The sequence below is a fragment of the Poecilia reticulata genome, chromosome 11 (assembly GCF_904066995.2).
Source record: "Poecilia reticulata chromosome 11, P_reticulata-male-v2, whole genome shotgun sequence".
NCBI lineage: Eukaryota > Metazoa > Chordata > Actinopteri > Cyprinodontiformes > Poeciliidae > Poecilia > Poecilia reticulata.
Genome location: NC_088840.1, coordinates 20,628,317 through 20,640,715, shown reverse-complemented (window position 1 = coordinate 20,640,715; position 12,399 = coordinate 20,628,317). Strand labels below are relative to the sequence as shown.

Below are 12,399 nucleotides of genomic sequence, written 5' to 3'. Positions count from 1 at the left end.
AAGCAGTACAGACCCAAATGGAAGTACAAAAACATGCAAAATGTGAATTTTACATAAATCACATCAAAATATTTTGGTTTGTTAGAATAAGTCTATTATTTTCTGACTGGAGTTATTCTGGAGTTATTAATCAATTCAATTCAGTGATTATGTAGCTTTACTGAATGCAAAGATGAAAAATTGCCCTGGAAAATTACAATAAAAATCCAAATAATGGAGTCCAGCGAAAGACCAACTGGTTCTGCAGCCCAGAGTTATGCTGCTTAAAGGTCAAAGGTCACAATCTTTTCACTTGGAAGAGGAATGATGTGAAACCTTTGAAAAAATATGCAAGTAAAACGTAAAACATTTTGTAATCAAGGTTTTGTTGATCACTACCTCTGCCTTAATTGTTTCTCTTAATGGATTTAGAAAGAAAAAAATTCATTAAAACAATAAGAACCACCAAATCAACAACCGGAATCCCTCCTGGCTGTTCCGGTCTCGGTTTCCACTCCTCCTCACCTTTTCTTTAAGACAAGGCGAAACTCAAAAGACCTGAAAAACCCCTCCAGTCCACCGCACCCCCACCCCTCACCTCATAAAAGCCTCCGTCCGTAGCGGCAGGCTCACCACTTCAGACCCGCTGGGATTTTTTGGGCAGAAACCAAGAGTGAAATCTACAAAACCAAGATGGGAAAGTTTGTTCTTGCTGTTGTTGTAGCTGTTGCATCTCTGGTGTTGGGTAAGAAAAGTTGTGTTCACTCAAAAATGACTGTAACATTGCATTTAAATGACAAAAAATATATGTATTAATTAATAAACTTGATTATTTTTGTAGTAGTAGCTATTTTTTAAAATATTTTTGTATTTTATAAATACAGTATTATAGTCAAGATTAGCCAGTTTCTTTGATCTTACAAGGGGTATATTAAAAAAAATGACCAAATAATGCTCAAATTAGGCTAAATTATCACTAATAATTGTTTGAGATAAAATGAGATAAATGTTTATCTCAATGAGAAAAACATTTTACATGTTTATCTCATTGAGAAACTCACAACTGCAGCCTTCAAATATTTCAGCATCAGCAACATTGCTTCACTGAGAGTTTAGCAGGTTTTGCAAATCACATCTGGGTGTGGTCAACAGGATATCTCACCAGAAAATCCACAATTCTGAAAAACATTTTGAATGAAGGCAAACATTTAGGTGTGTCCTTTATCCGAGCTGAGTCACAGTTTCCTCTGCACTTTCCTGATGTTCGAGTAAAACTCTTTCTTCTGTTTCAGTGGAGTCCCTGTCATGCAACAAGTGCTCCTTCAGTCTGTTGGGGAACTGCTTGAACGCCGTTAATGAGACCTGCCCCTCCACCTCTAATGTGTGTTACACTGGAAGAGCCAGTAAGTGCCGCTTTATTGCCGTTTTAGTCACAAATTAGCTAAAAGCTTTGGGAAGTCATTCAATCACCTAAACTACTGCCGTTCCCAATTGCTACACTGCAGAAACATAAAATCTTACCAAGTGATTTTGGTCTAGTTTTTAGTGCAAATATCTTAATACAGTTGAAATAATGCAAACTAACTTAAAAGTAACTTTTTACCAAGATGTAGAGGCTCGTTTTAGGTAAATAATTCCTTAATATTGATGAAAACGTGCTAGTTACATTGGCAGATTGTTAAACTTATAACATGGAGAAAAGGTCATGTTATAAGTGAAATAATCTGCCAATGGAACTAGAATTGGGTTGCTAGGAGACGGACTGGGCATGGCTGGTGTTGCTAGGTAACGGTGCAGAGCAAGTTGATTGTGGAACTAGTACATTTATTATCAATATTAAAGGATTGTTTGCTTAACTGAAACTCTATATCTTGCTAAAAGTTAATTTTAAGTTAGTTTTGTCTTATTTGTCTTATTTCAAGTGTGCTAAGATAAATGCAATAGAAATTAGACCAAAGATTGTGTGTTTTTGCAGTGCAGTGGAGAATTATGCTGCTTTATCTTATACAGTATTTTAGTACCCCTGAAATTAGACAAAAATAACTTACAAATAACTTTTCAGGGAGATATACGAGCTTGTTTTAAGTAAATTATTCCTTTTTCCATTGGCGCATTATGTCACTCATAATACGATATTTTTCCCATGTTGTAAGTGAAATAATCTGCCAATGTAAGTAGTACATTTTCACAGTTATTAAGAAATTTGACTTGAAACAAGCTCCTATTTCTTGGTGAAAAGTTACTTATCAGTTGATTTTGTCTTATTTTAAGTGGCAAGAAACTGAACTAAAAATACTTGGTAAGATTTTGTGTTTTTGCAGTGTGTAAGCTATTACTTTGAGCAACACGGAGTGGAAATTTTGGTTGTAAATCTGGACTTTCCAGTTTGGTAACCCTTTGGGTCAACAGAGCATCAGAGTAAAAGCATTTTTTTAACTCAATGAAATTAGATAAAATCACCAATTAGATGCAGATGAATAAAAGTGCACATTTTTCCAAACCCACTGATTTATTTAATCTGTTTCTCTGCAGCGTTCCCGTCCCTGCCAGACTTCGTGGGCTTCAACATCCAGGGCTGCAGGGAAAACGCCACCGGCTGTGACGCAACCACCCCTGACACCATGCTGGGCGTCACCTACAACACCAAGATCACCTGCTGCTCCACCGAGAGCTGCAACCCCATCACGCTCAGCGCCGCTCCGTCCAACAAGATGGCCTTCAGCGCCGCCGTCGGAGCAGCCGTCCTGGCCTCCTCACTGGGAAGCATTTTGTGATTTAATACGAAAGCTGATCTATTTGTTTGCACACAACAGGTGCAATAAAATCAATAGCAATACTAATTTGCTCAGAGCCAGAGGTACTCAGATTACGGTTTAGTTGTTCGCAGATGTTTAAGTCAGGGAAGTTCATCAGTGGGATGTTTCAGAGAAACATTGAGGTTGTTAATCTTTCTTGATGATGTTTAGAATTTTTTTTTTGTGCATTTTTTTTATCAAAAATTTTTAATCCCTCTAAGCTTTGTGCCATAATAAATTAAACTACCTCTATATAGGAAAACAACTTCTGCAACTGTCTCTTTGGTGTCCGGGTCTACACTTATGATCACATTAAAGTATATTTACCCTTTTTACCCCTCAGCAAGTATAGCAAAATTCAGCATTCTGAGTAAAATGATTACTTCTTTGAGGTGATGAAATAATTTTAAAAATAGTCACATCTTTTAGTCAATGACTTTCTTGCATCATCGAAGGCTGTGACTGAGTAATCTGTGCTGGTTGGACCAAACAAAATGGATGAAAAGTAAATTCAGGTCAAATTATTAAAGACAAGAAATAGAAATAAACATTTATATTTTAGGATATTAAACCCAATGGATAAACATAATACAAAATGTTCTGTTAAAATGTTTTAACACATATCCATTTTACTAAATGCATAAATACTCTGGACAATATGCTGTAAGTTTAGTCATATTTTCACAGATGTGGTCTTGACTGGTCTTGAAATAAAATCCCGAGTTCTTAGCGCCTGAGACTACAAAGTAGTTAAAGTTCAAACGTTCTGCGACTTTATTCACACATTTGTTCCACTTTTGTATTATTATTATTATTATTATTATTATTATTATTATTATTATTATTATTATTATTATTATTATTATTATTATTATTATTATTATTAATTTATTTATTTTTACAAAATTTCCTAAAAAAAAAAACCCAAAACAAATATGGAACAGTAGAAACTTACAGTAACCCATTTTCAGATTTTTCTGTGATGACGACACTCAATGCACATACAAACCGGATACCACAAAAAGTTGGGACACTAAACAAATTGTGAATAAAAACTGAATGCAATGATGCGCAGATGGCAAGTCAATATTTTATTAGTAATAGAACATAGATGGCAGATCTATGTTGTTTAAGGAGTGTCCTCCTCGGACATTGAATAACCCCTTTTCCATGCATTATCCCCTCCTTTCCTCAACTTAATATTAATCTGTCCTCACCAACGTCCCCACAAAGATCATATGGAAGATATGATCATATCTTCCATATGTTGAAACCTGTGAAAACCTGTGAAAACCAGGTTTTCACAGGAAGGATTTTCTGTTGGTCTTTGAGCTAAAACTCAAATCAACCAACTGAGATGGGGAAGGTTATTCTTTCAATTGTTGCATGCGTGGTTGCTGGTGAGTATCTGAGATGTGATTTAATCATTGCTTGATCATGCAGTCAAAGTTTAATACGTTGTGTGCAAAAGCACAAAATCTTACAAAGTATTTTTGCTTTTTATTGCAAGTATCTTAGCAAACTTGAAATGAATCAATCAAAACTAACTTTAAAGTACATTTTAGCCAGATATAGAAGCTTGTTTTAAGTCAGTAATTCTTAAATATTGATGAAAAAGTACTTGCTCCATTGATAGATTATTCCACTTATGACATGGGAAAAATATCTTGTTATAAGTTTAATAACCTGCCAATGAAACGAGTATGTTTTAAAATCAATATTAAGGAATTATTGACTTAAAACAAGCTCCTATTTCTTGTTAAAAAGATACTTGTAAGGTAGTTTTGTCTTATTTCAAGTGAACTGAGATATTTGCTGTGAAAACTAGACCAAAAATGCTTAAGATTTTGTTTTTGCAGTGTATTTGAGCCTGAACATCATTTATGAGAAAATGTTTAACATGTTAACATTTAGTCTCAACATTTTTTAAATGTCTTTTTTTAGGAGTAATTAGCTTAGTAAGAAAAATTCAAACATCAAATTATATTTCTTGGAAATAGAATTATAATTATACTTCCAAGAAATATTATTTGATTTTCTTATTTGAATTTCTTATTAACTCATTTTCATTGTCAAACATCTTAGAATATAAAAGTCAACACATGTTGACAAGGTCAAAAAATACACTTATGTTATTTGTATTAAACAACCCACACCAGCAGCATCCAAATCGAGACAGATATCTTTCTAACCTGTTTTATTAAAAAGTACTAACTTTAAAACCTGTTAAAGGTGCGGTAATGTCGTAACATATATTTTTTTATTTGATGAGATTTTTCTGATGTCAAAGAGCAGAAATAATCCAATAGGGTAAAACCTTAGCGATTAGAAACAATAAATTGAAAGTGACTTGTTTAAACCCAAATTAATTTATGTCAAAAAACTACAATTAATCTCAAATACTGCAAAAACACAAAGTCTTACCAAATATTTTACGTCTTGTTTTTAGTCCAAATATGTTAGGGCACTTGAAACAAGACAAAACTAACTTACAAGTAAGTTTTTAACAAGAAATAGGAGCTTGTTTTAAGTCAATAACTCCTTCATGCTTATGAAAAATGTATTAGTTTCACAATCAACTGGGACAGCACCGTCTCCTAGCAACCCTAGACAAGTCCAGCCCGTTACCTAGCAACGCAGTTCTAGTTCCACTGGCAGATTTTTTCCACTTATAACAATATTTTTCTCATGTTATAAGTGAAATAGTTTGCCAATGGAACTAGTTTCATCTATGATAAGGACTTATTGATTTAAAACAAACTTTTAAGTCGTCAAGTTATTTGTAAATTAGTTTTGAAGGGTACTGGCATATCTGCAGTAGAAACTAGACCAAAAATACTTGGTAATATTTGGTGTTTTTGCAGTGACAGTACACAAGCAATGAACATAAGAATTCCTTTATTTTGAATAATTTTGCTTTAGTTGAGCTGAACACAAATGCTGTATATTTATTATGCTTCCTGATACATTTATTTTTGAATGCATTTTCAGTGGAGACCCTGACCTGCTACACCTGCCCCTTAAGTGTGGTGGGTTACTGCGTCAAGCCGTCTACTGAGGTCTGCTCAGCCAACGTGACCCAATGTTACACTTCAACATTGAGTAAGTAGTTTTCTAAAAAATCTCCCACGCTGTAGCAATTGTAGTTAATCTGTTTGCATTTCTGGCATTGGGCGAGTATTTCCAGCTTCACAAAGTTTCCTAGCAGGAGAGAAAGGACAAAAGACAAAGGTCAGGGAGGCGGAAAGCAAAATTTTCAGCAGAAAAAGCAATATCATCTCTTGTTAAGTATAAGTTAGGCTATATTCACACTGCAGCCTGAAGTGACCCAATTATTATTATTATTATTATTATTATTATTATTATTATTATTATTATTATTATTATTATTATTTTTATTTTTATATATTTTTTGCCTTAATGTGACCTGTATCTGACCTTTTCATGACCTTTTCAAATCTGATCTGAACAACACAGATCAGATTTTTTTTCTAATATTACCCAGACCACTTGGGTATCCGATATGTATCTGATCTTTTCAAATGTGACCTGAATCTGAACGGCCAGGTTGTGTTCATCCTACCTGAACGACATTGATACTCGACAAATGTCACTACTATGCACAAGTGTGAAGAAAAACAACAACCATGGCGGACTGTAATGAGGATTAAGTTGTTAATGTGCTGCTCTGGTCAAACAACAACTTCAGAATCGTAAGATACGATCCACCATGTTTAATTCTGCAAACACTGAGCTCTTCTTCTTCTTGGTCACGGTTGGTAAAACACCTGGCACGATCTTTACATGTGACTCTACTGTGCGGGACACTTACTTTCAGGTTGTTTACAGTTCATCAAATACAAGTCGTGCATATTTAGAGGTCTGAACAACCACGCCAAAAAATTCAGATTTGACAAAAAATCCGAACTGGGTCACTTCAGGTTGCAGTGTGAACGCAGCCTTATTCTTCACTGTCTGACCTATCTCAATCATTTCGTTACAGAGTTTCCCAATGTCAGTGGTTTTGGCTTTCATGGCTGTGCTACGGACAACACAACCTGTGGTAGAACAATCAGTCAGTCTTTCCTGGGTGATGCTTGCACATTCAATACCACCTGCTATAAGACAGACAAGTGTAACACCATCGCTGTCAGTGGAGCCACAGCAACCAAGATGACCTTCACTGCTGCCATTGGTGGAGCCATCCTCACCTCTGTGTTGGGAAGCATGTTGTAATGAGATTACCATAACCTCCCAGCTTGTTCTCTTTAAACTCATTTGTGCAATTTAGAAATGTTTCTACATAAAGCCTGTTTGAAAATAAATCTTTGAAGAAATCAAACACTGAAGCAAAACTTGGCCTGATTGCCAACGCCATGGTAGCTGACCAATAAGATGTTTCATAGAAACATTGAGTTTAAACATACTTCGCGATGATGTTTTGCTTCATAATTCTAACAAATCTAATTGTTTTCATCTATGTAGCCTCTTAATTACAACAATGTAAATCAATAAAATCAGAGTAAAGACGTCTGTTGTGTCCGTGAGTCCTTCATCAGCTACACAAGACATGTTTATTTATTTAACCAGTTAAGTCTCACTGAGATGAAGTTTCTCAAGAGACCTATGCTTCCTGATACATGATAGTAGACTTGTATTTGATGAACCGTAAACAACCTGAAAGTAAGTGTCCCGCACAGTAGAGGGCGCAAAAATTTCACATGTAAAGATTGGGCTAGAAGAAGAAGAAGAAGCAGATGAATTTTTTTCCTGTGAGTTATGGTACGGGATACTTTTGCAGTTCACATGATAGTGTAATATTTGAGCAGTCTGACTCCAACAGACGTTCACACCAGCCCAACTCAAAATGTCAGTGGTCACAGAGTGATAGAAGCACATATCAGAAAGACGGCAAAAGATTTAATACACCTGGCATTGTCATTGCATTTTTTCAAATCACAAGACTTTCTAATATACTACAGCCCTGATTTTTGGTTTTATATTTTTTCTTTTCTGCAGAATTAAAAAAAACTAATGCATGCTAACCGTCTGGACATCCTGAAGGTAAACACCGACTGACAGTCAGGAAGACTGACCCTGATGAGACGTCCTACAACTCAGAGGAGCACGAAGAACCTCGAAGGTCTGCAGGGGCAGTTTACCAACATCTGAAAACATTTTGAATTATATTATGAATGAATTCTGACACTTTTAAGTTATTTGCAACACCCCGACTAACATTAGTGCATATATATTCGGCACTATTACAAGTTTTATAGTAGTTTAATACAAAAATCCTCGTTGGCTTATGTGCACCATCTGAGCCACCTGCTTTCCTCCCCCTGCAAGGCGGAGATCAGCTCCTCCTCCACACAATCGCAGCTTTCCTCCCACCGCGCATTTTCTTTAAGTCTCAGAAAAATCACAATCAGGCTATAAAAAAATAGCTCAAAAGAAGCTTCTTAGTCTTTTGTATCAGAAAAACAACTCGAGTTAGGTCGCATAGTAACAGGGCCGTGCAGAGACCACTAAAGGGGCAGGTGCTCAAAAAAAAGAAAAAAAAAGAAAAAGGGCACATCTAACCGTCTTCTAGGACAGAATATTAACAAAGCCACACAGCTTTCAGAGTTTAATACACAATGATAAATTACAAAATTGTGAGATACAATCAAAGCTAAGGGAAATCTCTATATAAAGCATACATAATGTACAGTATGTCACCATGAGAAAAGCCTACTGAGTTTTGCTTAAAAAACGTTAACATTTAAATCACACATTTGTCTCATGAAGTGAATTTTTTTTTTGCAAAACAAACTTATTTGTGCATGTCATAAATCTTTTCTTAATATTCTAAGTTTTTGTTTGACTCAAAGTTTTACTTGTGATTCTCACATCAGTCGTGGGCAGGGCCCAAAATCGCAATAAAAGATTTCTGATGTGTGCAAATAAATGTTTATGTTTGGTAAATAACTTTTTAAGTTCACAAGAAAATTATTAGTTATTTAATTTAAAAAAGTTTTTTAAACAAAACGACTTGTTCTTAAAGAAATCATTACAATGATTTACAATGAAATCAAAACAATTCTTGTTTTTTTTTCCCATTGAATAATTGGGAAACAAATTTAACTTCATACTCTGCGAACCAGACCCTAAACTAAAAGTCTGGATTGAGTTTTTTTTTCCCCTTCATTAATTACACACTTTATATCTATCATGGTAATTCAGGGTGAGTTATTTTTAATTCTAAACGAATATCCTTGTTGGACTTTTATTTAAGTGTTATTCTCCTTCAAGATACATTTACCTAACGCCAGAATAAATGAAATATACATTATGCAACAAAGGAAATTAGAAGATCGGACATATATCCATTATGGAAATGACAGGTTTTGGACAGGCGATGCTCCCCTGTTGCATAAGCAATACTAAAGAATGACTGATGTCATTAAAGATACAGGGAAGAAACTTTTTAGTTATCTTGCTTTGCTAGCAAAGTCGTTAGCTAGCAGCTAGCTAATAGCACAACAACAACAGCTTAATGTCTGTATGATAAAAATACAGAATGATAAGAACAGTTTCTCCTCACCTGGCTGTCTCCTCCCGCTCAGTAGTTCTTCAGAGAAAGGCAGACGCAGAGGCCTGTCAGTGTCTGTTGTATTTCATTACCTCTCTGCTTAAACCGCGACTCCGAGCTGAAGCAGAAACGATACTTCAACGTTTTCCGTCATCTGACAAGCAGCAAGTCTACTCCACTTTATTCACCAAAAACGTTTTTTTTTTTTAAATTCACCAAAAACTGTTCTGTAATCTGGAACGTTCGCTACGTTGAGCTCCAGTTAGCCGCCTTATCTCACTGCGTGAGAGGCAACCGCGTCATGCGTCACGGGCAAAAGGTCAAAGGTAACAAGGTGACCAGAGGGTTTATTATGTTGTACAAAAAAAAAAAAAAAAGCCAAATCATTTTAGTACATGTTATTATGTGTCAGAAGAGGGCTTAGAAAATAATGATGCAAAAAAAAAATTTGACCGAAAGGGCACTTTGAGGCAAGGAGCAAAAAGGGCAGGTGCTCAAACACCCCCAGCTCCCCTCTCTGCACGTGCCTGCATAGTAACGAAGCGCAGCAAATGGCGATACCCCCCGCCCCCACCGCCAGGAGGCAGCACCCTGCTACAGATTCGACTCTGGAAAAGCGGTCACTCCGAAATAGAGCCGAGCCAGGCTGCTGAAGTAGAGCCGGTGGAAAAGGGGCATTATATTTTTATTCACAAACAATTCTATGTTGTTAGTTGGGAGTATACACACGAATAAAACGTAAATACGTCTGTAGTTGGAGGTCCCATTTCCGCCTCCTACTCTTCTCTGCAGTCCGCTCCAACTCACGTGACATGACGTTCGAGCTTCAGCCTGTCATGTGGTCTGTTCCATCCTCTGAGCTCGGGTCCTCTACCAGAGGCCTGGGAGCTTGAGGGTTCTGCGCAGTATCTTGGCTGTGCCTAGAACTGCACATTTCTGGACTGAGAAATGTGCATATATATATATATAAGATCTCTGTTATTTGTATTCAGCTTTCTTCCTTCGCCTATTATTATTATTATTCTACATCTATCTAACAAATTTGACAATGAGTTTCTTTAAGACAGTTTCACATTGGATTGAAGCCGGACTGGGGCTCCACAATATCGAGCGACCCAAACCAGCATATGGCATCTTCCAGCCTTTCACATACAACAGAACTCTTCAAAGAGCAGGAATATTTCCGTCATACAACCTGGTAGAGAAAACCAGAAGGTTTTGTACGGGAGTGCCATTGTCTGGTGATGAACTTTTGAAATCTTTACACCTGCCAACAGAAGTTAAGTCCGCTTCTACGCAAACGCCTCATAATGAGTTCAGATACGGCAGTATGCCTCTACTGCGACTTCCAGATTTTGCGGAAGTGAGGCCTAGAAGCAGTTGAGGCACTTAGCTGTTGATGGATTCAAATTTAAACTTAATGAAACTTGATAAATTGAGGTTTATAGGTAAGGTAAGGTAAGGTAAGGTAAGGTAAGGTAAGGTAAGGTAAGGTAAGGTAAGGTAAGGTAAGGTAAGGTAAGGTAAGGTAAGGTAAGGTAAGGTAAGGTAAGGTAAGGTAAGGTAAGGTAAGGTAAGGTAATTTTATTTATATAGCATAGCCGTGAGAATGCATATTTGCAGAATGCATTCTGCAGAAATGCCAGAAAAAGTGGAGAAAAGCTTAAGAAGTAGAAGAAAACAGAAGAAATAGAAATAGTTGAAACAGTTGAACAGTGAAACAGATCAAAAAGCATAAATTTAGAAGAAGAAGATATTAGTACACAACCAGAAATATTTGAAGAAGTGAAATATAGCAAAACAAAGCATAAAGGAGCAAAAGAAGCATATTTGCAGAATGATTGATGGAGAAATACAAGAAACATGAAAACAAAGATTAAGATGTAGAAAAAACAGAAGAAAGCTACAGTCATACATTGTAGAAAAAGTTTAATGACATTCAGCAGAAGAAGCAGGAGTTTGTGTGCAACCTGAATTATTTGAAAAAGCCAAAAAGCAAAACAGAGCTTAAGAAAATGCATAATTATCACAAGAAGCAGAAATTAGTACAAAACCAGAAGTAATTGAAACAGTTGAACAGTGAAACAGCAAAATACATAAACTAGCAGAAGCAGAAATTAGTACAATGCCAGAAATGGTTGAAACAATTAAACAGTGAAACAGCAAAAAGCATAAACTAGCAGAAGCAGAAATTAGTACAAAACCAGAAATATGTGAAGTGAAATATAACAAACCAAAAAGCATAAAGGAGCAGAAGAAGCAGAACATTTTGATATATGAATTGCTAAAATTGATTAAAGATTGCAGAACACCTTAGCAGATAGTAAAACCAGTAGAAGCAGAAGGCAAACAGAAAAGTAGACAAGCAGAATGCCTAGAAACAGATAGTAACAGCACAAGAAAAAAATACATTGAAAGAATAGGAGAAAGTGTGACATGGCTGTACTCCAGAAGAGTTTGACAGAAAACAGAAAGAGCTGTAGCAATGATAATAATAGTTCCATAGACACACGTGGCTACGTTTTAATGCATAAATTATTTCTCTACAGTGAAATACTGTATGCATGAACAGCATCATTTTGTTTGTAAAAAAGCATTAAAAGTTCAAAAATGGAAGTTACTAGAGTGCACACTCTAGTAACTGACATCAGTTAGTGAATTCCACCATGTATTTCAAGGGGGCAAAAATTTGCACAAAAGGGCAATTATTTCAAAAAGTGCAATAGTGCAAGTCAAAGCAAAAATCTCCAGAAGAAGCTGAACGTTTTGATAAATGAATTAGAGGGTGTGCTGTTGTGGCGCAGGGGTTAAGCACAACCCACATATGGAGGCCCTAGTCCTTGACGCGGCTGTCGCATGTTCGATTCCCGGCCTGGCGACCCTTGCCACATGTCCTCCCTCTCTCTCGCTACCCACCTTCCTGTCAACCAACTATCAAATAAAGGCTACTAGAGCCAAAAAAAAAGATATATGAATAAGCACAATTAGTTGAAGATAGCAAAAGTAGGTAACGAACGAAAAATACAAAAAATTAACTTTATACCAGGTGAG

At 36.1% G+C, this 12,399-nt stretch overlaps 1 protein-coding gene across 1 annotated transcript in view; it reads left to right on the top strand.

Moving 5' to 3' along the window:
* Positions 1-3,636, top strand: part of LOC103472905 (uncharacterized) — a 4,132-nt gene extending 496 nt beyond the window's left edge. The window contains exons 1-3 of the mRNA XM_008422772.3: positions 1-724; positions 1,272-1,382; positions 2,512-3,636. The exon at positions 1-724 is cut by the window's left edge and continues 496 nt beyond it. Of these exons, the coding sequence (XP_008420994.2) occupies positions 673-724; positions 1,272-1,382; positions 2,512-2,753 (405 nt within the window). The 5' untranslated portion in view covers positions 1-672 and the 3' untranslated portion in view covers positions 2,754-3,636. The remainder of the gene's footprint in view (positions 725-1,271; positions 1,383-2,511) is intronic.
* Positions 3,637-12,399: the final 8,763 nt, after the last annotated feature.